The sequence below is a fragment of the Thyridium curvatum genome (genome assembly GCF_004353045.1).
Source record: "Thyridium curvatum strain D216 chromosome Unknown NODE_14_length_560046_cov_85.173820, whole genome shotgun sequence".
NCBI classification, from domain to species: Eukaryota; Fungi; Ascomycota; class Sordariomycetes; order Thyridiales; family Thyridiaceae; genus Thyridium; species Thyridium curvatum.
In genome coordinates, this window is record NW_022156769.1 from 279,388 (window position 1) to 304,380 (window position 24,993).

The 24,993-nt window shown below is 57.5% G+C and overlaps 6 protein-coding genes across 6 annotated transcripts; 3 read left to right on the forward strand and 3 right to left on the reverse strand.

Moving 5' to 3' along the window:
- Positions 1–1,010: 1,010 nt before the first annotated feature.
- On the forward strand, positions 1,011–4,875 carry E0L32_003288 (uncharacterized protein; the record flags this gene model as incomplete). Its single annotated transcript, XM_031137571.1, has 3 exons — positions 1,011–3,556; positions 4,067–4,463; positions 4,609–4,875. The coding sequence occupies 3 exons, from the start codon at positions 1,011–1,013 to the stop codon at positions 4,873–4,875; spliced, it is 3,210 nt and encodes a 1,069-aa protein (XP_030998881.1).
- Positions 4,876–5,699: 824 nt separating this feature from the next.
- E0L32_003289 (uncharacterized protein) lies at positions 5,700–11,092 on the reverse strand (the record flags this gene model as incomplete). Its single annotated transcript, XM_031137572.1, has 4 exons — positions 5,700–7,236; positions 7,309–7,518; positions 7,577–9,032; positions 9,082–11,092. The coding sequence occupies 4 exons, from the start codon at positions 11,090–11,092 to the stop codon at positions 5,700–5,702; spliced, it is 5,214 nt and encodes a 1,737-aa protein (XP_030998882.1).
- Positions 11,093–13,447: 2,355 nt separating this feature from the next.
- Positions 13,448–16,161, forward strand: E0L32_003290 (uncharacterized protein; the record flags this gene model as incomplete). The annotated part of the gene is made up of 2 exons (XM_031137575.1): positions 13,448–14,608; positions 14,668–16,161. 2 exons carry the CDS (start codon positions 13,448–13,450, stop codon positions 16,159–16,161), a joined length of 2,655 nt encoding a protein of 884 aa, XP_030998883.1.
- Positions 16,162–16,642: 481 nt separating this feature from the next.
- E0L32_003291 (uncharacterized protein) lies at positions 16,643–18,150 on the reverse strand (the record flags this gene model as incomplete). Its single annotated transcript, XM_031137576.1, has 2 exons — positions 16,643–17,803; positions 17,887–18,150. 2 exons carry the CDS (start codon positions 18,148–18,150, stop codon positions 16,643–16,645), a joined length of 1,425 nt encoding a protein of 474 aa, XP_030998884.1.
- An 858-nt stretch (positions 18,151–19,008) lies between these two features.
- Positions 19,009–20,717, reverse strand: E0L32_003292 (uncharacterized protein; the record flags this gene model as incomplete). The annotated part of the gene is made up of 2 exons (XM_031137577.1): positions 19,009–20,594; positions 20,657–20,717. The coding sequence occupies 2 exons, from the start codon at positions 20,715–20,717 to the stop codon at positions 19,009–19,011; spliced, it is 1,647 nt and encodes a 548-aa protein (XP_030998885.1).
- A 1,608-nt stretch (positions 20,718–22,325) lies between these two features.
- Positions 22,326–24,311, forward strand: E0L32_003293 (uncharacterized protein; the record flags this gene model as incomplete). The annotated part of the gene is made up of 5 exons (XM_031137578.1): positions 22,326–22,408; positions 22,468–22,779; positions 22,837–23,280; positions 23,333–23,559; positions 23,611–24,311. 5 exons carry the CDS (start codon positions 22,326–22,328, stop codon positions 24,309–24,311), a joined length of 1,767 nt encoding a protein of 588 aa, XP_030998886.1.
- Between the last annotated feature and the right edge of the window lie 682 nt (positions 24,312–24,993).

Below are 24,993 nucleotides of genomic sequence, written 5' to 3' on the forward strand. Positions count from 1 at the left end.
TACTCGTGGAGCATAACAGCTACTAGATCGACAACAAGCCCCTCCACAGCTTGCAATAGTGTCTTGGTGGCCTTTCTAAAATCAAAAACACTTACAAACACCACTTTCTCTCAAGGACTACTGCACTTTTCCTAGCTTTACCTACGTAGAACATGTGTAACGCGCATCTACCTCAAATCACCATCTCGTCGAGCCTCCCAGCAGCTCCCCGCATCGCGAGATCTGGACCCACATGGCCGCTCGTCATTGGCCCGAGGGTGCGAGCTCCGATTAGATTGAGGTTTCTGCCGGGTGACCTGTGCTCTGGTTATGTCAGCCCACAGAAGTCACAATTGGGTCTCATCTAACAGCTGGAGGCATTGATCACGTCTGGAAGGAGGTAAAATCGCGTATTTTTGGTCAAATTTCCCATGGGGGGAGGATCACGACAGCTGGAAGAAGGCATCTACAGAGTTTAGGGGTCGGATTTAGTGGTGTTGAGGCGCCCACAGCAGGCAAAAGGGTGGTTACATGGTAGATCAGGGACCCCGGCAGGCTCGGCCTGGCGCGCTAGGAACTTACCGCCTCCCCCAATCGAGTTAGCGCAATTCGACCTTTGTTTATTAACTGTCGGTACGTCAGAGCCAGACGCGCTGGCCGCTCCTTCATACACATCACTCACAAGATTCGAGCTTTCCAAACATCAACTCGCAACTGCTTCTCTGCTTCTCTGCATCTGCACGGCATCTTGCCTTTCCTCGATACCACTGCTTGAATCTTTTTTTGATCAAGAGACCCAAATCGGAACACTTTCACCACCCATACAGAGTGCTCAGCACTTTTGTCTCTTCATTTTCCACCATCATCCCATCGCGTCTTGGAATCCGTGTTTTACATACAAGTACACATTCCCCATCATTCCCCCTTCTTCTTCTTGGTTACCAACCATCATCATCACTTCTTGCTGCATCGGCCTACACACGTTCCATTGCTATCACACATAGCTCATCCGTTTCGCGTCATCTTAGGATATGTATCCTTTTGATGACCCGCCGTCGTCGACGGGCACACACGGCACCGTGACGCAGTCATCAGGCCTCAACTTTACTTTCTCAATTGCACCTGACATGGATTCGACACGCCAGCGCCAATATCGCGCAGGCCAACATCGTGTTGCCAGGTCTACCGGTCGCTTCAGCTCCAAGCCTGCCGGAGCTGCTGCTGTCCAGAATCTACCCAACACCTCTGCTCTTTTCCGCTCCCGAGAGTTTGCCGACTGGAGCAGAGAGGAATTCCTTGCCACCGACAAGGAGAATGTCGACCCCAACAATCGTCAAAAGGCGCCTATCTCATCCCGCCCAACCCCTCGATACCTTAGGACACGCTACCAAGCGACTGCTCAGGACGACACTGGCAGCTCTTCTTCTTCCCTCTTACCCTCTGTTCCCTCCGCGCAGTCTGCGGTTCATCGGGATCTTTCTTCCATCTCTTCAATCAATTCTTCACAGCCGAGTCCCGCGAAGAGTACGCGTCAGCCCCAGGACAAGGCCCAGGCGCCGTCCAGGATACCTGCTCTGTCCAAACCGCAGGAGCCGTCGTTTGCCATCCCGAATGGCACCTTTGTCGGCAACATGCTCTCCGGTGATCCGGACCACGGCGTTACTACCTCCGGGGTACCTGTTGTCATTAGACACGGACGGGCTCGCCACGACCCTAAGGGCGAAGGCAAATCCCACGCTACCCTCGAAGGTATCGAGGTCAACCAGACCGAGAACGATATCTGGATTCACATTGACAAAGTCCGCCAAGTCGCGACCGAGCTTAATGAGCAAAATCGGGTCGCAGAGGACTTGGCAAAGCTGCGTGACGAGAATGATCGTCTGCGCAAAGCCCAGGCTCAAGCCCTCGACGAGCTTCGCGAGGAGCTCCGCGAGCAAAGCCGAGCCGCAGAGGCCAAACTGCGTGACGAATATGATCGTCTACGCAAATCCGAGTCTGAGGCTCTTGACGAACTCTACCGCGATCGCATCCTGGCCGACGAGTCTCTGCACGAGAAGGATCGGGCCGAAAAGGAGCTCGCCAGCCTGCGTGATAAGAACGCCGCTCTGCGCGAAAACGTCGACGACCTGCAGGGAAATGTCGACAGTCTGCAGGTAAAAACCAACACTCTGCTCGAGGAAGCAGACGTTAGAGACGAGGAGATAATGCGTCTCAGAAAGCAATTGAAGAAGGCCGAGAAGAGAATCTCGGCCGTGGAACAAGCAAAGACCCAGGCTCAGTGGCAACACAAGAAGTTGTCCGTGGAAGATGGCCACAAAGCGCGATACATCACCAGCCTCGAGAACAAGGTCAAGAACCTTAAGGAAGCCTTTGATAACGATCGAAGCATTCACGATCTATACCGGCAAGTGTTCAGTGCCCAACACGAGGCCAGTGAGCGTTCTGCGAAGGACCTTAAGCAGGTCAACGAGAACGACAGACTCAGGGAGGAAGTGAGGCTGGCAAGGGACCAGGCCAGGTTCGCCGTCCGCGACAGGGATCGCGATCACGAGAAGATTGAAGCACTGCGTGCACAGTTCGAGGAGGTCCTCCAGGACCAACGGGAACGCCTCAAGGAGGGCGAGCAAAACAAGCAGCGTTGTAAGGCACATGAAGCATTCGCGGCCAAATTGTCGGCCAAGAACGCGGCAGTCATGGCTCGCGTGGAAGCTGCCTGGCCGCACTTGCCCCCCGAGTACCGGGCGATGCTTGGCGAGCCCGATGCAGAGAATCCTGGCTTCTTCAAGCCGGATGCTAAGAACACGTTGCAACGTGTACGAGAGAATCTGGCCTCTCAAAAAGATGGCGGTGGCAGTGACCTTGACCAGACCGACAACAGCGATAGCAATAGCACAACATCTCACCCATCCGAGCATGATGCGGACGACCGCAACATGACCTCTGGCTTCTTCATGCCAGATATCACCATTCACAGCGAGGACGAGCCTGAGGCATCCGCATCGAACAGTCCAGACCCGAAGGGTAAAGGCAAGGCTACGGCGAAACCGGCGGAGCCGTCCTCGAAACCAAACGAGGCCGAGAAGGCCACTCCCGATGACGCTCAATCACTTTTTGAGGGTCTTTGTCCCCACAACAAGTTCATGTGCCTCGACTGCCTGAGAGAGGAGCGCCGGAAGACGAAGGCCAGGGAGCAAAAGCGATACATGCCGGTTGAACCCCAGATCCCGGCTTCTGATCGCCCAATCCTCCCGCGCGCAGAAGACTTCACCCTCCGACCAGTCTTTGCACCTTCATATGCTCTCGATATGGTCTTGAATGAGATGAGACTAGAGATCAAGAATCTGGGTGACGAGATGATGGACGTCGTTCAGCGCATGAACAAGCACGACGACTCGGTCGACGCCCGTGGCCGGGAGAGGCTCGAGAGCGAGCTCAAGGAGAAGACGGGGCTTCGGCGACTCAAGTGCCGGCAGCTTTACCGACTCTTCGATGTGGTGGAGGGCCAGAAAACGGCAGGGCAGCGTCCTCTGACGCAGGCCGAGGTCGACATGACCGTTGCTAGCGTTCTGGACGCTAAGTACGACGACGATCCGCTTGCCAAGCCCTAGCAAGGATCGACCTGGGATGAGGGGGTGAAGAGCATGTTGGAGTACAGGCCGGTGTAATATAGCATAGTTATGGTCAGGTCGTTGGGGAGTGTAAATGGTTTCACTTGGGCAGGTTTATGAGTGACATCGGCATCAGCTTAGGCAGGGTTTTTGGTTTCTTGTTGGGGTTTTGGGGCGCATTGCAATTGGACCTACTGCAAAGGTAGATGAATAAAACAAACATGCAATTCACTCGTTGTCTTGTGTTCATGGTGTTGATTGTCTTCAGCCACCTGCTTGATGTGGCGATGCTTGAGCCGCGAAGTTGTAGTTTGCGGGAGAGAGTGCCAGGTAAGAATGTGGATCGCAATCCAATTGGCGCAGCCGCGTAGTTGGTTGGGTTGTGCTAGCCCCGCGCTGTGCTTCAAGGCGGCTGGTCCAACTTTGGCGGGCAGTCATTGAACTTTAGCTTAAGCCTCGTCAACTTTTATTCACTATAGCACAACCACACCAACCCAACACCGAGTTGACACGCTTCCTCGACAAGACCCTGAGCCAACTACATATCAAGCCAAGCCGAAGGCGCACATTACCGCTCCCGAACGCGTCTCCCTCCACCCCCCAAAGCCCGCCGGCACTTCCACAGACTCGCGCACCAAGATGGCCGACGTGGAGATGGAGATTGACGATGCGCCCGCGGGCCAGAGCCAGGCCAAGGTCGCCGACATGCAGACCCACGGGCGCGCGACGGCGGTCCGCTCGATCGAGGGCTGGATCGTCATGGTGACCAACGTGCACGAGGAGGCCGACGAGGAGGCGATCCACGACATGTTTGCCGAGTTTGGCGAGATCAAGAACCTGCACCTGAACCTCGACAGGCGGAGCGGTTACGTCAAGGTGAGAGAACTGAGACTTGGGTGCTTCTTTCTTGAAGGGGGAGGGGAGGGGGGGGGGGGCTTCATCACATAGCTTGCGCCTTTGTCTCGATGGGGGGGCCCACCAAGAGATGGGAAAAAACTGACCGTTTTTGTGGTACGTATAGGGATACGCCCTGATCGAGTACGCGACGCTGCAGGAGGCGCGAGCCGCTATCGACGGCGCCGACGGCCAGAAGCTGCTGGACCAGACGATCCACGTCGACTTTGCCTTTGTGCGCCCGCCGCCCGGCAAGGGCAACAACAGGAGCGGCGGCGGCGGTCGGGGCGGCGGCGGCCGCAGGAGGAGCAGGAGCCGGAGCCGGAGCCCCGGTGTTGATGCCGGTGCGGCCGAGGGCAGCAATGGCAAGGACGGCGGCGAGGAGATTGCGTGATTACGAGGGCCTGCGTTCCTCTTTTTCTTTCCTCCCTGGTGGACACAATTGGGGGAGGACGGTACACCGATGAAAAGAGGTGCTGTTTTACGAAGTCTTGGAGAGAGGGCGGGTGATGATAGGTTAAAAACAAGGGGGAGAGGTCTGCCGACACCGGTCATCTGTTTGGGACCAGCGGTCCGGACGCATGAAAGTCGTGTCGGCATCGTGTTTGGTCAGTTACAAGGTATGCTACTTTTATATCCATCCTAGTTATCAAAGGGGAGACCATGAGATGCTGACGAGGCAAGGAAGACTTAGATTGCGAATATCTACACCATGTGTCTGAGGTGCCTTTTTGATTCTGCTCTGGTCGCGTGTGGTCAGGGGCTTTCCTGGATGATCCCTTGTATCATTGACGGCAGGTTGAACTGGGAAGCCACTTCGTCAGTCATAGAAACGGCATAGACGTATCAATAGCACGACGCAATTGGTGAGATTCTTGATGAATACACTGGTATCCTCTCTACAAGGGAACCTGTCATAGGCCTTGCTATGCTGTCCCGGTAACTTGCCATATATTGTATCTGTCAAGTTGAAGACACCGCATATATTCAGTTGGCTACCCGACGCCATCGTGTTTCAACCAGGCCAACCCTGTAGTCAAACGTTATGAACAATCAAGAAAACACCCGATGTATAATCAGAGATCTAAGCAAATGCCGTCATATCAAAAGTCGTTATCCTTGTAAACAAAACCTCGCCCTCGCTTTTATGATCTCGCATATGTCCAATCTCCCGTGGCCTTTCTTCCAATATCATACCATCATCATCTTCAAGAAAATCTACTTCCTATTCAAACTCAGCAGCCTCTTCATCATCCCACCCTGCTGTTGCTGCTGCTGCTGCTGCTGCTGTCCAGCAGGCGGCGTCATGTAGTATCCATCCTCCGGATACTGCTGCTGCTGCTGCGGCCGCTGCTGTTGCTGTTGCTGTGTTGGAGCGGCCGCGGCCGGCTGCGCCAGGTCCTCCCCGTCGTACTCGTACCACAGCTTGGGCACGAGCAGCCTGTACGGCACCGTGATGCCCGCCGGGTCCTTGGGGCTGACCTCGACGTTGAGCGCGATGTCGAGCCCGCCCTGCAGGTTGACCTCGAACTGCTCCGCCTTCCTGCGCTGCTTGGTCGACAGGCCCGTCGGCGTGCGGTGGAAGGGCCTGGGCCGGAACTCTTCTTCGTGCTCCGCTTGCTCGTCCTCCTCCTCGCCGTCGCTGATCTCCTGCACGCGGCCGGCGGGGGCGGGGGCGACGGGCATGGTCTGCGCGCGCCGCGGCTGCGCGGTGAAGTAGCTGTCGTCGCCCTTGTCGTACTCGTCGTAGTGGTGGAGGTGGCGCGGCGGAGGGGCGCCAGCACCGCCGCGCAGGGCCATGCCGCGGCGGTAGGTCTCGTTGTACCCGTCATGCCCGTAGGGGTTGTCGTCGTCGTCGTCGTCATCCATGTCCAGGTCGTCGTACTGGCCACGCGCTGGTCTGCGCGGGGGCGGACCCCTCGCGCCTGGGCCGCCGGGAGCTTGGCCGGCGCCCGCACCTGCAGGAAGACCTAGGCGGCGAGCAGCGGCTGGCGGGAGGGGCTGTTGTCGTTGCTGCTGCTGCTGCTGCTGCTGCTGCGGATGTTGTTGTTGCTGGTAATAAGCTTCCTCCTCGCTGTCGTCGTCGCCCCACTGGCCATTGATGCCGCCGTCATCGGGCCGGCCTGAGCGCCGACTGCTTGAGAGGCGGCGGAAGAGGTTGCCTGGCCTAAAGTCGGCGCGGGTGAGAGATAGGGTCCGCTTCGGCTGGACCGGCCTCTCGGGGAGCGCGGCCTCCGAGCTGGAGGCGCGACGGCCGCGGCTCAGGCTGCGGAAGAGGCCGCCTCCTCCCGATGACGCTGGGGGAGGATGATATGCGCTGGGGGGATATGAAGGCGCCGTAGGCTTTCTCGACTTGGACAGGCGGCGCATGATGCCGCCCTTGGGTGCCGCATCGGGCGGGGTGCCGAGAGGGGTGATGTCAAAGGCTGACTGGTTCGGCGTGGGCGCCGGGGTGTTGCCGGGGAGGTACTCGCGGATGGAGCACCAGTTGCGGTGAGGCAGGAGGCGCTTGTTGTTGCGAGGCTTGCCGTCGACGCCGTGCGTGAAGACCGGGATCATGTCCTCGTCGGTCTCGCGGTCGAAATGGTGGACCTTGTTGCGCTTGTTGAGCACGTCGGCCAACATGTCTGGCGGCGGCGTGTTGACGATGGCCGAGGAGATGACGTTGGGCATGTACCGGAAGTCGCGGTGCTTGGCGATGCCGAGCTTCGGGTTCGAATAGAACTGTCCCACCGCAGCGAGGTGGACGTCGCCACTGTTGAGAGTTTGCTGTTAGCGACTTTGCATGGAAATGGCGGAGGAGCCGAAAGGGCGAGGTGTAACATACCTGAGCATCGTGATACGGAGGGACTTGTCCGCAGCAAGATCCTGAAGGTCTTCGATGACCAGGGTCCGCTCGTCCTTGTGATTCTTAGCCGTCCAGTGATCATCGAGGTCGTCTAGGACCTCAACACCTCCGTCAAACTTGTTCAAGAAATTGCCAAACATGCCCAGCTTGCCGAGCGCCTTGACAGGGTCCATAAGCCTAGAGGTCAATCTGCGGATGCATGTTAGTTTTGTGAGCCGCTTCTTCTTTCGTGATTAAGCAAACTCACATGTTTTCCAGCCAGACCAGTCTCGGGTAGGCAATCGGCACACCGAGCAGAACCAGGAGGTGGTCCGTCTTGCCCTTAACAATCTCGGCGTAGCATCGATCCATGAGCTTCTTCCAGGTGTCGTCCCTCAGGACCTCTTCTCTCGTCCTCTCCGTTCGCGCATCGACGGCTAGGAGCGCAACCTTGCCGCCGAGGTGCATAAACAGACTCCTGCTATTCTCGTGAATGTACGGACCCGGCCTGACACCGAGAGTCCAGCTGGGCTCGGACGCCTCGGTCTCGTCCGGCACACTCTGCTGCTGGAAGAGCATATAATACTTGAACGCGACATTGCCGACACCCGAGAAGACGGGCGAGTTCATGAAGTGGTGCGGGTAAGACCCGAAGCCGTCGATGATGTCGTGGTCGTCAAACATGTTGACCATGGGGATCTGCGAGTTGGCGAGGCCGAACAGGCCCTGCGAGAACCACATGCAGTAGCGCTCGAGGTAGAAAACCTCGAGCTCGTCCTGCAACTCTGCCGTGAAGGGTGCGTTGTGCTTGTGCAGCGGGTTCTTGATCTCGAGCCACTCCTTGAAAATCTCTGTCTGGTGCATGACGGCATCATTGTAGATCTGGTCGCCGCCGCCTATCATGACATGGAACGGACGTGTCTGATGCGTGTTGAGAACGTCGCGCCACATGGGGTCCGGGCCGCTGAAGTCGTTGGGATCGACGCTGAGGCTGAAGCCGTTGCAGCTGTGGAACATGATGTTCATACACTCACCACGGGCCGGGACCCAGAAGCCGGTTGCCGGCCCGCGGTTGATGCGATACGCGACTCTTTGCTCCTTGTCTCGGAGCTCGACCTCGATGTTGAAACGCCAGAACGTGTAGCCTCGCTCGGCGTGCAGACGGAAGCCGCGCACGTCCTTATACTTGTTGACTTTTTCTCCGTCAACAGCGACGCGCTTACGACGTGCTGCGAATGATCCTGGCAGCTCGGTCATGCCCTCGGGTAAAGCTTCGTCTGGTGGGCTCCTCGTCTTTTCAAAGAGTCCCTCATCTGTCTCGTCTCGCGACACGTCCTTGCCCTCTTCGAGATGCTCGACAGGCCTCACATAAAGCGTCTCACCCTTCCTACCAAGCTTTGGATAGCCGGCGATCGGATCTACATATTCTGGCGGCAGAGCCCCCTGGACCTCGTGCGGCGGCGGTGGCAGGAGCTCGATCGGCTGCAGGAACATCCGCAAGGTTGGAGCAATGTCGTAGGAGGACTCAGAATCCTGCGTCACAATCATCACACTGCCTCTCCAAATGTCTCTCTCCGTGACAATTCCATTACGGTTTGTGCGAGATGCGACTCGCTCATGGCGAATGCCACAGAACCGTAAGAGCGGACCGCACTTCAGATACAGTGGCGGCTTGAACCGTGTAGGCGCTGTAATTTTTGTTGACGTGCGGTCAGCATATCGAGCTGTTTTCAAGGCGAGGGGTTTTGATATAATGGACCAGACCAAACTTACCATGCTCGTCATACTCGCCATCAAATGCCTCTGCCTTTCTTGGTCGAGCTCCAGTACTGCTCCTTCTCCGCTGCGAAGGCGGTGTTTCCCACCAAGCTTTGTCCTTGTCGGCTTCGTGAATCTCTGGGGGAGGGTCGTCCGTAAGATCCAGTAGTGCGCCGGACAATGTTCCTACTGTGGCCTTCTTCCACTCATCCAGATACTGAGGTGGTTTGTACATCCCCTGCCCTGGCTGCAACTTCTCGTGGTTGCGATAGACCATGTTGGAGACATAATGGCGATGCCCGCCCTCATCCTCTCGTTCGTCATGGATCCTGACGGCGCGCCGAGCTGGCACAGCGGCCGCCGCACCGAGAGCTGCGCCTGAAACAAGGCGGCCACCAGTATGGGGAGCGTCCTGGGTTACAGAGGGCTGAACTGGATTCTGAAGTGGAGGCGGCCTCCTTTGGTCGGGGCCTCCGGCTGCCCTGAAAGTCTCCGACCGCTCTGGACCCTCGTGATACGAACCAGCCGTGTTGCCGGGAATCATTCGCGGCATGTTCGGACCCGGGTCGCGTTGGCGCACGGACCCTTCGGCAGACCGATCCATTGTGGAGACGCCGGGATCGCCATTTCCAGCATTCGGGTTAGTCCGTGATTGGACTGTGGGATACTTCTTTTCTGCATCCATTCTCTGATTGTACCATGGATCTCCGGGGGGTTCCTTCTTCAATTTGTTGCTTCCATTGCGAGTCAGAGAAAACCCTCCCAATGGAGGGGATGCCTCCGGTCCCGGTGCGACCTCGTTCGCACGAGGAAGGTCTATATCGTTCTTTGCTGCTCTCTCGCGGAAACTGAGGTTGCGCTGGGGAATACCGGAACTCTGGACCGCCGACGGCACTGGTATCCGGGACTCTGGGACTTGCGTACGGGGTGACCTGCCAGAGACTGACCCGTAGTGCTTGCCTTCCTCGGGCGGGTTCTGTGTCAAGGGTCCACCGTGAGACGAGACATCGGACTGTACTTCGATCGGCTCGAGTGGCATGCGGACCCTCTGCTCGCGCTGGCCTGTTGGGGCACCAGCCTCCTTGAAGCGGACCTGCTGTGTCGCGGTCTTCTCGCTCATGTCTTTGCTCACACGCTCCCGGGCCAGCTTCTCGGCGGCCTCCATGCGTGCTCGCTTCTCTTCTTTGGTAAGAACGCCCTCTAGCCTCTGCAGAGGAGACCGGTCCTCCGTAAACTTCTTCCGCCGGCCGGATGGATCTCCCAAAGAAGCACGCCTCTGGTGGTCCTGTGGCGACCAAGCCGCGTCCTGGGGAGTTCCATTGACCGGCACCGCGCCTGGCCGACCTTGATACTGGTCGTAGCCGCTGGAGCGGCGGCGTCCGTTGGCATTGGCGTCAAGCTTCTGCTTCGACCTATCCAGCGGCGGTAAGTCAGTGTGTGGCGAATCCTCAGGAGATGGCCCTTTGTAGTATTCCTCTGCTGCCGCGGCCGACATATTCGGGGGGCGGTCGTTCCGTCGCATATTGGGAGGGACTGCAGCGCCACCTGATACTGTGTAAGGCAAGCCGCCGTTCCCATACGGATGGCGGTAGCTCAATGGAGGGCCTCGCGGGACTTCTGGCGCGGCTGGCGGTGGCGCTTCGCCGTCGTCGGCACCAGCATATCTTGCCAACTGCTCCTCTTCCTCCTGATTCCGGCTTTGGCGACGCCGTCTTCTGTCTGCGATCTCTGGTGGGTATTGGTTTTCGCCGTAGGGGAGGGTGGGCGGTCGGGGAGCAAGACCTCGTTCGTTGAAGCTCGAAGCGGTGGGTGAGACGAAGGGACTGCGGGTGGACTCGGTCGGGGCGTCGGTATATGTGGTCTGGACAGACACTCGGTTTGGTCTCGGGTGAGGCTGGGCGCTGCTCTCGAGAGATTGTCTGCGATTGGCGGCCGGGTCGAAATCGCCGCCAGAGGTGCGCTGGGCCGTGGACTGAGCAGCGCTTCTTCCGCCGGCTGGCAGGCTACCCCAGTATGGCGTAGACATGATCGCAGGGCAGCTGCGTCGTCGGGCTTGGATTTGTCTCTCGGGATAGGACAGAGGCGGTGGGCAAGGGTACTAGAAAATGTTTGCGATTCGCTGAGTTGGCAGTTCAGGCATCATGCACGTATTCCGTTCAGCTGGCCAATGCCGTCGGGACACACATGCAGCAGTGCTTGGGTTGGTTGGGCGGTAAGGGCAGATCGATGCAGAAAAGAGCTATAAAGAGACAGGCCCAAGGTAGGGTAGCTAGGTAGGAAGCTCGGGACAATCGCGATGCCAGGAAAAAATGAAGAGGCTGACGTCGAAGAAGCTTGGAGCACACACCCTGGTCACACTGGAGAGACGCAAGCAAGCAAGCAAGTACACGCACACACACGCACACCTCCTCCGCTGAAACGGAGCCGGTCTTCTTTCACATTCTCAGGAAGGGACCCGCGCGAGTTACAGAACGTCAAAACGATCCGTCCTGAGGCTAATTCGGCCTCTCATTGGAGACTCGGGTAGTTGCATGACAGTTCAGCCCGAGCTGGTTGTGTCTACGCCTCACCGCACTCCGGACACTCGATCACCCACTTGCATCTCTGGGCCGGAACAGAGGTGAGCGACGGAAAACGAAGAGGCGGTCGATTGGGCGCAACAGCTCGTTCAGCTAGTTTTCAGCAGGGATCCCAGGCCTTTTCTTCCGCACGAGGCTAGCAACATGGCCGGGAAGTTGGCCGCTAGCAGGGGTAGACTGCGTGCTGGCTGATCATTCGGCGGTGGGGATCAGCACAAGCGATCAACTGAAATGGAAATCTGGTGGCTGGGGATGATGCCAGGGCAGAAAAGGTCTGTTCGTATCAACAATCCTGCTTCTCCGGTGCCACGGCGTCGATTCGTAGGGCGGCCCGTGTGATCATGGTGCCAATTGATGGAGGGAGCAGATGTAAACGGGTAAATGGGCCGAAAGACGAAGGCGACGACGTTTGGGGCAGGTGGTGAGCATTTGGCGGCTACCCGAATTCCTGTCTGATGTCTTTTCCCCGCCAGCAAGCGGGAGTAGCCGTCCTTTTTTCCCAAGCCAGACGCCGCCACATGAGAGAGGCATGCTCTCTCTCGGGAGACTGGAGAACGGAGCGGAGGCTAATCTGGCTGACACGAGTTTGTTGTGCAAGTAGCCTGGCGTCGGTGTCGTTTGGGTGCCAGCTGCCAGACAGGTGCCCAGTCCTGGTTCCACGTTCAGGCAAGTCTGGTACAAGTACTTGTACGTGCTGGTCTCACCAGCCCTCCAGGGCTGTCTCTCCAAACGTGATGAGCCTGCACTACCCGACCAGTCGTTTCCTGGATACCTGGCCCTCTGCTACGTCGTGTTTCATTGCTTGCCTCTACGTAACAGCAGGAGGCAGGTGTACAAGGACAGCACTTGGAGTAACAGCCAAGTGGACACCAAAAATAAACCGGCTGATGGCAGATCAGGTTCTGTGCTCCCTGATTCCGTGTTTCGTCTACGAAACAAGACAGCCCCCGTGCGAGACAACCGAACCTCGAGTGTTTTTCTCTGAGATACCGGTTACTGGACCCTTTAGACTCTGTAGTCTACCTACAGCGAAGATCAAGGTCTTACACTTCTCAGTCCCAAACATCGGATTTGGCACGAGGTCGCATGCTTGTGTTCTGGTCTGTGATTCGCCTCAGCGCTTGGCGGGCAATGCTAGCAGCAATGGGTTTCCCACTCTGAGCCACTCTAGTGGCTGCTAGTAGCGTTTGCACCTCTGAAGCTCCTCTGGGACGCCCGCTATTCTGACCCGAAAACGTCTGGCCTGGCGGCTCCGCCTGCGTGTGCCGCGTAGTCGCCCCCATCTTTTTTTTCTGTAGTGCCCTGTACCCATGAATGAATACAGGGTCTGGTGCTGGGGGCTTCGGGGGGGGACACATGTCCCTTGTTGAAAGTCGACAGTGATAGCCGTTCGCCAAGTAACTACATTCGCATTCTGAGAATAAGGGCATTCATTTTCTCCCTTTTGCAGTAGCATTGCATTGTCCGTCATCTTCATACCATACGCCATTGCTTTCTGTGTCCAGACCGCCGTCGGATTTAGTGTCTGCCGCTTTGGTTCAGACTCGTCCGGCGTGCGAACCTTACTCTCGACATCTCCCTCCCGTCATTCGCCTCCGCACGCGCGGTTGCTGACTAGAGGCCAACCTCCCTTTCTCACTGACCACGACACCTCGAACAAAGAATACCCGGTATCACCATTCGCACGCATGCCTGAGTAACAGTCCAATCCGGCTCACCTCCCTCTTTTTATCCCTCTTCTCTGCGCGCTTGGCCGCTCCCGACCGGCTTCCCGCGCCCGAGTCATTCTTTTCGCCTCCACGATGAAGCTCTACGCGCTGCTGGGCCTGCTTGGCTTGTCGACTTTTGCTGCCGCTGGCGGCTCCGAGTCGCTGTCTCAGAGCTACGATACGAATGACTACTATGTCCTCCATCTCGAGCGAGACGCCTCCCCTGACGAGGTGGCCCTGCGACTGGGAATGGTCCACAAGGGTCCGTTAGGGGAGCTGCAGGACCATCACATGTTCGCGTCCCGCAAGGAGGCGCATGATGTCGTCAAGAGAGAGATCCACGAGAGGAAACGGAGGAAACGTCAAATAGGCTTCCGCGACGTCCTCGACGGAGTCCTCTTTTCACAGAAGCAGGCTCTGCGCCAGCCGTGGGAGAAGAGGATCATCCCCCGTCGCCCTCAGAACATGGTGAACCCCCCAACCGATGAGCAGGAAGGCCCGGATGCGCAGGCGGTGGAGAAGCAGACCAGAGTCATCGACACCCTCGACATCAGGGATCCCATATTTCCCCTGCAGTGGCATCTTTTCAACCCCGTTCAAGTCGGCCACGACGTCAACGTCACCGATGTCTGGCTGCAGGGCGTTACCGGAAAGAACGCCACCGTCGCAATCGTAGATGATGGTCTCGATATGTACAGCAACGATCTCAAGGACAACTTTTATGCACAGGGCTCGTACGATTTCAATGAGAAGACCGAGGAGCCAAAACCCAGGCTGGCCGACGATAGGCACGGCACACGCTGCGCCGGTGAGGTGTCAGCTGTCAGGAACAACGTCTGCGGTGTTGGCGTCGCCTATGACTCCAAGATTGCTGGCATCCGGATCCTGTCCAAACCCATCTCGGACGCCGACGAAGCCCTAGCTATGAACTACGACTTCCAAAACAACCAGATTTACTCTTGCTCTTGGGGCCCGCCTGACGATGGTAAGAGCATGGATGCACCCGGCATTCTTATCAGGAGGGCCATGCTGAACGCCGTACAAAACGGCCGCGGCGGGCTCGGCTCCATCTACGTTTTCGCTAGTGGAAACGGCGCTCTGAACGAGGACAATTGCAACTTTGACGGATATACAAACAGCATCTACAGCATCACTGTTGGTGCGGTTGACCGGAAGGGAAAACACCCCTACTATTCCGAGAAATGCTCCGCTAGCTTGGTCGTGACCTACTCCAGCGGAAGCAACGATGCAATCGTGAGTACATCAAAGCCCCAAGATTAGAGTCTCGCGCCATGATGCTGACCACCTGCTAGCGAACTACTGACGTCGGACCCAATAACTGCGCCGACCAGCATGGAGGCACATCGGCTGCGGCTCCTCTCGCGGCTGGTATCTTTGCTCTCGTGCTGCAAGTTCGCCCGGATCTCTCCTGGAGAGACATGCAGTACCTGGCCTTGATGACCGCGGTTCCCATCAACCTGGACTCTGGCGACTGGCAAGAGACTAAGATTGGCAAGAAGTATAGCCACACGTTCGCCTACGGCAAGATCGATTCCTACGGCATTGTCGAGGCGGCCAAGACCTGGAAGAAGGTCAAGCCCCAGGCATGGCTCTTCTCTCCCTGGATTCATGTCAATGAGGCCATTCCCCAAGGCGAGACCGGTATCTCTGTCAGCTTCGACGTGAACCCCGACATGCTCAAGGAGGCCAACTTGGAGCGCATCGAGCATGTCACCGTGACCATGAACGTAGCTCATACCCGCCGTGGCGACCTCAGCGTCGACCTCGTCAGCCCCAACAAGGTCGTCAGCCATCTTTCCGCGACTCGCAAGAACGACGAGGCTACCACCGGCTATGAGGACTGGACCTTCATGAGTGTCGTCCACTGGGGCGAGAGCGGTCTCGGCACCTGGACCGTTGTCGTCCGCGACACCGTCGAGAACGAGCACACGGGCAACTTTACCGACTTCCACATCAAGCTCTGGGGCGAGGCTCGCGACGCGGAGAAGGCCACCCTCCTGCCCATGCCCAACGAGGACGACGACAAGGACCACGCCTCCATCATCTCCACCACCACCACGGCGGCCGCCACCTCGGCCACCGTCAAGCCCGACCCAGAGGTCACAAAGCCCGTCGTCGAGCCCGGCGTCACGCCCACGGACCAGCCCACGCGGCCCGTCAAGCCGACCACGACCCCGGCCGACGGCGCGCCCGCGGCCGCCGAGACGTCGGCGGCGCCGACGAGCTCCTCGTGGCTGCCGTCCTTCCTGCCCACGTTTGGCGTCTCGTCGCGTACCCAGATCTGGATCTACGGCGCGCTCGGCCTCATCGTCGCCTTCTGCTGCGGCCTCGGCGTCTACCTGTACATCGCGCGCCGGCGCCGCCTGCGCAACAGCCCGCGCGACGACTACGAGTTTGAGCTGCTCGACGAGGAGGAGGCCGAGGGCCTGACGGGCGGCGCCGGCGAGAAGGTCCGCGGCGCCGTGGGTCGCGGCGGGGCCGGCGGGCGCAAGGCCAAGCGGGGCGGCGAGCTGTACGATGCCTTTGCGGGCGGCAGCGACGACGAGGACGAGGACGAGGACGACGATGGGTTTGCTGCCGGCGGCGCGGCCGGCTATACCGACCGCAGCGGGTCGGACGAGAGGGTCAACGAGAAGAGCAGGAGGAGGAGAAGTGGTGACTCGGCACGAGGGAGCCGGGAGGAGGACGACGAGGAGGAGGAAGAAGAGCAGCACGTCATTGGGGCCGACTCGGATGACGATGAGGGCAGTGAGGATGGACAGGATCGGGGCCTGGTAGGGCGGTGAGTCCACCACACCTGGAGTCAACCCGGGGCCGGCGTAATCTGTTTGGGGTCTGTTGTTTTTCCTTTTAGAATAACCAAAATCCATTGCGCTTGCGTTTGTTCTTTTCTTTTTTACATTATCAGCATTCCTGGGAGTTCTCTACGGTCAACAATAGGACGAAAACAAAGTTCTCTCAGCATGGGCTTTTCCCCACGCGTGCCTTGCTTGCTCTGTCTGATCTGCCATCAGGTGTGGAATAACGAAATGGGATGCGATGGGGAGGGGGGGACATAAGACTCAATACTTGTCAGCGACGGACAGCATTTGCCTCTTATTTTGCAATAATACCGCATCAGAGTGTAGTAAAGCTATTCGAAAAAAGTAACGCCCGTTCATCATGAAGACTTGACAAGCACACACACACACGCCATTACCTACCCCCTTTGCATCATAAGCTGCCCAACCCCCACCAACCGTGATCACCTCACATCTACACCGGTGTCTACGGCACCAGAACGCCGTCCTTCTCCATCTCCTTGACGTACCGCTCCCAGATGTTGGCCACGCCGTCGTAAAAGGTGATGTGGGCGTCGGCCAGCGCGCCAAACTGGCTCTTGAACTCGCAGCGCTTGATGCGCTCAAAGTCGGCGACCTCCTTGACGACCTCCTCGTCAAACATCTCGCTCGTCTTGTGCGCGCGCTCCACCTCGGCCGTCAGGTCCTCGATGCGCATCTCGAGCTTGCGCTGCCGCTCGCGCCGGCTCTGCTCGTGGTCCACGCCGCGCACGTCCTCGATCTTGCCGCGCAGGTAGGAGCCCGCGCCCGCGAGGGCCCCGCCGGCCCCGCCGCCGCCGCCGCCGTGGTAGCCCGAGGCGAGCATGTCGCGGTCCGCGGTGCTCTTGTTGAGGTACTCGGTCAGCTGCTCGTAGTCGAGCTGCTTCTGCTCGCGGGCCTTGAGCAGGTTCTTGAGGGCCCCGCTGTAGGCGGCCATGTCTCGCAGGCTGCCGAGGTAGTCCTGGTCGGTGTGGTCCTTGAGCTTGTGCAGGCCGGCGGCCGTGTCATCGACCGAGGCCGCGAAGGCGTGCACGGCAAACTCGACGCCCGGTTCAAGCGTGATGAGCTTCTGGAACTGCTCGGCCAGATCGGCCAGGTCGGCCTCGAGGTCAGCTTCTCGCCGAGCCACGCGCGCGACGACCTTTTCGACGTGGCCGAGGTCTTCGTCTAGCTTGTCGCTGCGTTCGCGCACTTCGATGAAGCGCCGGTCTGGCCGGTGGACCTTGGTGAAGGCATTTATGAGGCTGTCGGCAAAGTTATCGAAAGCGCTGCTCTCTCGGTCTCGGTCCGTGCTGGCCCGCGCAGACCGGGTTCGCATGGTCGCATTCCAGTCCGGTGACTCCAGGAACTGGTGAAGGATTGCGGCGCGGCGCAATATAGGATGTAGTGAGCAGCGAGCGAGAAACCTCTGTAGAGAATGAGCACGTCGTGAGGTGAACTCGTTGTCAAAGCGGCTGTTCTTGACATAAGACTCCATGCGCTGCTTGTCCGGGAGCGGTGGGACGGCGCAGGCGGGATAATCGCGACATAGCGTTTTGTAAAGGAACACAAAGTCTGTGAAGCGGCGACGGACAGAGACTGTAGATTTGGAGAAGGATTGGAAGGTGGTCTGTATAGATGGCAGAGATTAGTCCAGTGTACCACCAGAGAATGTAGAAACCAGGGCGCTAATGTGGCATTCATGGTACTCACATTCGTCGTGATGAGATAGGTGATGTATCCCTGGCCACCGCCGCCCTCGTTCTCCTTCAGCGGCGAGGATACAGTGCAGCTGAGCGTCTCTCCGCCAATGCCGGTGCCTTCCATTCGGTGGTAGTCGGGGACCGGCTCATCTGGATCCTTGCCGTGGGTGGTTTCTAGGATCGTGGCACCTCCCTGCGGAGCACTGCTGGACCCTGACGCCTCCCCCCGCTGCTCGCTATGCCATGATATGTTTGAGAAGTTGTCTTGCTCCATGATGGCCAGGGAAGGTCAACACCAGAGGAGGGACAGGAACGGGTGTCCCACAGCTGCGGGATGACTATGCTGACTGATTGCCCAGCAGGGAAAGAGGAAAGAAAGAGGTCGACGGAAATTTGGTGGGAGATTGAATGATCGAGGAGGTTTGCAACCCACCTCGGAGTCTTGCGAAAGCTGGGTCTGAGTCTGGGTTACTTGGAAGGCCGTCTGTCGTGGAAGCTTGTGAAGGAAGGCTGGGTGTTACGATTGGGGGGTTGACGTATGGTGGGGAATTGGCGCAATCGAGCTCCAGGAGGGCTGCCTTGGGGGGGTGCCAGTTAACTATGGAGTTAGAGCAGTGACGGCGAATGGGTGCAGATTACCTCACCAAGAAAGGTACCGCGCTAACTTGATTCAACCTCACATTTAGCGCACGAACCAAGCCTATGACGACTCGCTGAGCTCCGGTGGGCCAGGACCCTGGGGAATATCGCTGATTCCTGGCTCGTAACACTTCGAGGAGAAGAACCGCATTCCCATCTGAAAGAAATCATGACAGCGATGTCTTGGTTCTGGCTCACCAACCTTACAATAAAAGTCTCGGCCTGCGCCAAACCCATACTGGTCAAAACGCAGTCTGTGCACAGGAAACTTGGAGAACGCTGTCTTAAGTGACTTGAGTTATTGTGAACTTCTATAGTTGAGGATATTCTATCCCAGTCCTTGTGTGTCGAGATGATTGTTCTATAACCTCCCAAAAACCCTGGTTATCCCGGGGGCCCGTTTGCCTCCGCTATCTTGTAGTACAGGAGAGGAACCGTGCCCCTCATATGCCATAGACAAAAGAAATAGTACAATGCGTGCGATAGCATGCCCCTAGTTGTCGCCACCCTTGGCCGACTTCTCCGCCTCATCACGCCTGACCGCGTCGATGTGGTCCTTCTCGGCATCCACTGCTTCGCTGACCTGCGCCTTCTCGAGGCCATGAGATTCGGCATGCAGCTGCCTCTCCTCCTTCTCGTCGATGTCGTCCACATCCCTGGGGGTGGCAAACCCTGTCTCCTGGTTCTCCTGGTTCTGCTCATTCTCCTCCTCGATGAGGTCCTGCTGCTCCTTGAGAACCTCGAGACGCTGCTTGTTGGTAGCAGCACCTTCAGCGTTATGAACCTCGAGTTCGATCTCGTGGAAGAGCTCCTCAGGGATGGCTGACAGAACACCGGTGAGCGCCTCGATCTGAGTGGCGGCGCCCGACTCGGCCGTGCTCGACTGGCCGTACATGTAGGCGTTGCTCAGGACAAGCAGAGTGGACGGGACACCTTCCTTGAGACGCAGGTCCAGCCAGGTCTGAAGATCCTCCCGCAGCCTCGCCGGCGACACTCCGTGGGACTTGATGCCCCTGCTCGCACATGCCGTCTGCAACTCTGATACCGTCAGACTCTCCACGCCCTCAAAGCTGATAGCTCGGTCGTCGCGCTTGATCTGCCGCATCCTGTGGCGGATTTGATACCGGAGCATCATATCGGTACCAAACGTGTTGAGGTTCATGTATCGGCACATGGAGACCAACTGCGGCCTGGACAGGTTGTCTAGGGTGAGATCGTCCTTGAAAATCTTGCATACTTTGATCACATCCTGGGCAGTGGGCTGCTCTCCGGTTGCCCTGACCTTGCGGAAGAAGTTGGTGAACTCCTCCTTCTGTGCGGTCGCGGGGGTCAGCGGCAGGCCGGTCTCCTTCAGCGTCTGCTGCAGGAAGGAGCTGACCTCCTTGCGGGTCAGTCTGAGCGTAGAGGCCTTCTTGTCCTTGGACTTCTGCCCTTCGTACGTGCTGGGCAACAGGTTGGGGAAGAGCTTCAGTGCAACGGGAAGAAGCAACTCGGCGAATGGCACAATGACAAAGACGGAGAAAGGAACAAGCCGGCCAAGATCCTGTACAGTGCGCTGGAGTTGCCTGTTTTCCCTCCTGGTGAGCTCATAACCAGCTGCCATCTTGAGCGCGAGCCGGCTGCTGATCTTGACCTCGGTGGCCAGCAGCTTGGTGCCATCCCAGTAGTGCTGAACTTCTTTCTTGATCTTTTGACCCAGGGTCAACTTCTTGTCCTCTTTCTTGGCCTCTTTCTTCTCCGCTGCCGACTCCTTCTCGGCGGCAAGTTCGGAGAGGGAAGCAGGTCGGGAAGCAGCCTCCTGGGCTGTCTTCTTCAACTCGTCGGCATCGGCCTGCTTCTGCTCGGCAGAGGTCTTCGGGGCTGCGTTTTGAGACTCTTTAGGCAGGGGTTTCTTGGCTTTCTCTGCATCGAAGCCAGGCGGGGGACCGGATGGCGGGCCCGAGCTGGCGTGCGTCTCGGTCGAGAGGTTCCGCACGGGTATAAGAAGAGCAAGCGCAGGGTTCTGGTGGGCGAGGATCCTCGAGTTTCTGGCCAGTTGCATCGAGGAAGACCGCATTGCAGTCCTTGATATGGCGCGACCTGTTGATGCGTCAGTATGCGGGAGTTTTGGATGGCGCATGCAGGGTCTGTCTGTAACGCACCGTTGCCCAGGAACGGGTTAAGGACGACCGCCCGGCGGGCGACACTGGCTGATGCGCTCATGCTTGGACTGCTGCCAGAACAGATGTGCTAGACGTGGGAGATAGACGAGATGGTGTTCCAGATGGTAGAGGTACGAAAGAACAGGAGAGAGTGTCGGCAGTGGGTTGAGAGATAGAAAGAGTGATGACGGAACAGTGTGGGTAAGATGCCCGTCTTGTACGAATAGGTAAGTGAAGTATCTATCCCCAGAAAACCCAGCCAAGCCGCAAGTGCCCGAGCCAAAACGCAAAAGTGCCAGCGAATACTGGCCCAATGGTCCCTCCAGTTATCCAGTTGCAGCCCGCGCTAACTCCAGGGGGTTCTCTCAGCGTGGCGGATCACGTGGTGGACCCTTCTCCAAGTACCCGCCAAAGCTTATTTTGGTGTGCAAGGTACCTGGCTTCTAGCCTTGGATCCGAATGCCCGATACGCCCGAAGACGCACTGTGAGCGTTCAGAGGCAGAAGACGGTGGAAGTTGGACCCTCGAAGCACCAAGCCCACAGTGTGGAGTCCTCCTGAGCTTTCTGACCTGCAAGTCCTCAACAAAAATGGCTCTCCTATTACTGGCCGTCTCTACTTGTACTTGTAAAGATGTACTTGCGCCGTAGTCGACTCGCGTGCTGTGCTGAGCAAGACTCGACTCGATTCATTTGCCCCCCTTTCTTGCCTTCTAAGTTTACGACTTTTGCAGCCCTTGCAGGAGGTCTAGATCTCCGAGCCACGCACACCCAGGCCAAGGTGCAAGGGGCAATGCCTTGTGGATTGCATTGGCAAATCGAGCCTGAGTCGAAAACAATCAATATGTTGCCCCTCGTTTCGCAGCACATGCCTGAGTTCCGTCTTGTCCTCCAGCTGTTCCTCAGCAATTGCATGTCTCGAGTTAGGGAATTATCCACGGGTAACCATGCAGATGTCCCGAAAGAGACAAGACTACCTGCCATCCCATTCATATCTTGAAGTACAGAACAGAATGAACATTGAAGCACCTACCTAGTTTATCTGTGCGAGTAGCTGTCCCGGTATTACCAAAGCGGTCGATTGTGGCTTAGCTAAGTCAGTGCCATTTGCCGCTCTTAGTGGCAGATCCACTGCAATCAGATCTGTAGCCTGTCGCGAGTGCTGTAGAATGCATGTGAGCCTGGTCTCTCTCACGCCGAGCCCGTTCACAAACTCGAGCTCGGACCCGAGATTGGTATCTTCAATGAAGCCAGAATCCATCGTCCAGCAATGGAATCGTGATAGTTCGACTCATCCTCCGCACACACACCATCTGTCTAACATCCTATACTGTGTGCCGCATGTGTTGAGTTGGTCCGTGTGATATATCACAGTTCATACAACACCTTGCCACCAGAGCTCCGAGACGGACCGGGAACGGACGGCAGCTCCGACTCATCGCCGAGGATGGGTGAAGGAACGGAGCACCCGGGCAAACGCCGGAGGATTCTGGCTTGCGAGCGCTGCCGCCACGTCAAGGTCCGATGTGAATTTGATCGCTACAGCGGCGATTGTAAGAGATGCCAGCGTCTCAGGTGCGAAGGCCCCTCTGATGCGCTCACTCAAGGTGCACTCATCAAACTCATCAATGCTCACATGTGCCATACTTTCGCAGGCTCGACTGCTCCCTCATGCGCGAGCCTCGTACTGAACCGCCTGAAGGAGGCCGGATTGCGCAAAGCCCGGCGCCCGGCTTCGAGTCACTCAATTCAAGGTAGCATCTCACTCTGAACTACCCCTGGCTCATTCATCTAACGTACCGTCCTCTCGCAGACTAGATCGCCACGAGAGTCTCCTCGAGAGCCTTCGAGCAGAAGTGAAAACCTTGACTTCACACCTGAACAAGGACAATTCAACCGATACATCATCCCAGAGAGATGACACGGCCACGGCTTTCACCAGCGAGAAGGACTGGTATGGCCACCCGACCAATGCTCCGGATACCACCACGAATCTCGCGCCCATCAATATCATGCGTCGCCAGTATCCCGGACGTAGTGGCATCGAGCGTCTACTTGATGCAACAGACGACATCGTTATCCAGGGCATCATGACTGAAGAGCAGGCGCTCCGACTGGAGCAGGTGTATGTGCTCGTCATGGCTTCAGCATCGCGGATCCCCGCTAACTGTTCTCTTTCCAGATTCCTTCAGCGGTGCGGTCCATGGCTGCAGATTGAAGACTGGGCTGGCATGGGCAGCAATCTCGTCACCATCCGCAACAAGTCGGCATTGCTCTTCGCTGTGTGCTGCCTGCAGGGTTGTCGACTGGATGATGACTTTTGCAACTCGCCGCAGCATTACACACTGTACGAGCACGTGCGCAAGGCGATGCAGAGGCTGTTCCTGATCAGCCCTTTACCGACAGACGCATGTCTAGCGCTTTTGATTATGACTGTGTGGAGTACCAGCCCAGAGGAGACTTCCGAATTCATCGACAGCTGGGTCCTCAGCGGCTATATTGCACAGCAGGAGATGCTCAACCTCAGCTTCACCAGGATCATTTCGAGCCTGAGATCCGGAGCTGCAAGCCCGCTGGATAGGTTGAGCCTGAGGCTGTGGAACTCAACGTGCTTGTGCCATCTACAGTGAGTTCAATAGTTTAGAGCTCAGGTGAGGATTTGGCTGACCGTATTCAAGGTATGCTATTGGTACTGGACGGCCTCCAACCATTGCCAAATCCTACATTGAGCAAGCACGCACCATCATCGACTCCTTTGAAGCATCGGCTTACGATGGCTATGAGCTCGCTGGTCTCGCCATGCTCATGCTCACGGAGGAGGTGCTGTCCGAGGAGGTCTTCTCGAGATATGGCCATGTCCAGAGGGCAATAACGCGATGGAAGAATCAATGGCACCACCTATTTGGTATGTTATCACTTGATTCTGGAGACGGGTGACGATTAACACGAGGTCTAGAAAATCGAGATGATCGTTTCTGCTCGATCAAGTTGACTTCCAACTTCTGCCAACTCGTGATAACTCGCAGAGCTCTTGAAGAGCACAGGGCGCAACGGCAGAGTCGCATCATGGACGGCCAGAATGGGTCAGACATTGGCCACGAGTCAGCCTCATCCGACAATCGGCAGGCCCAGGAGGCCAAGCTGTTCGAGCAATGGACTGCGCAGAGCAGGGAGAATGCTCTTCAGCTCGTCGAGACATTTGGACAGTTGCCAGGCACTATCGTCCGAGAGCTACCCGACTTCTTCTACCTTGTCGTAACCTACGGCATGACGGTACTTGCTCACTTCATCTACAAGCCCCCGCTGCTGGGCGCATCCGCCATCACAAGCCCGCGAAGCAACGAGGAGATTGCGGCGATCCTGCAGGACGCTATGGCGCATGGGTCACGTACAGGATCCAAGACCATGAGATTGTTCGAGTTGACGATCACGAGGCTGGCAGAGGCGTTGGACACGCACCCGGGAGAAGCTACGGCCGGCACAGGGAACGGGGCCATGGCGGGCGGCGGCGGTATGACCGGGGTAGACCGACTGCTCGGACCCGATGCCACCGGTACAAGCGCCGACGTATTGGGCTTCTCTGAGAACTGGGTCACACCAGATCTCGAGGCACTCTTTAACGACATGCTTCCCGAGTTCCTTGTGCCCCGGCCATAGGACAGAGACAGAGGGAGAATTGGTTACAGTTGGTGTGGTTTTGGATGATCTCAACTCCCCCAGTCGTAGTGACACTTAGCCGGTGCTTCTTCGCGTATAGTGATCAATGCTGATGATCTCGAGATTAATGAAATATCCATGCCTGCATTTTGTTTTGCAACAGTACGTCGTCCCTCCACCATCCATGTCTTCACTGTTGCATCCACGGCTTCAATGTCCAAGTCCGTCTATGTATGTGGTCATGCACACCGTCCATGGAACCATCATCCCGCCCAGTGGTTGACCCCACGAGGGACATGCTCCGTTGCGATTAGGGGTCTCTTAGGTGGCGCCTCGTGTCCACTGGTGTCCCAGGCGCCCTGGTACACTTGCCCAGGCGACCAATACGCGTGCTATCGCGCCCACTAGCCCGCTGCTGAAACCCCTCCAAAGTCACCCACCGAGCGGAGCACCTGCGCCGGTGCCATGCGGCCCACCGACCGATATGCACATCCGCTGCGACTGCTGCGGGGGGAGATATGGCAGGCAATTGAAACCTGTTGCCGATCATCAGAGCCCGTCATGCGGCCGCTGCCAAGTCTGCTGGAAACTTGCGACGGCCCTTGACTTCGTATCGTTGATTCTTGTATTTCTTTGTTTCCTCGTTTCTCTTCATCCCATATCTTGTCTATACATTGTCCAA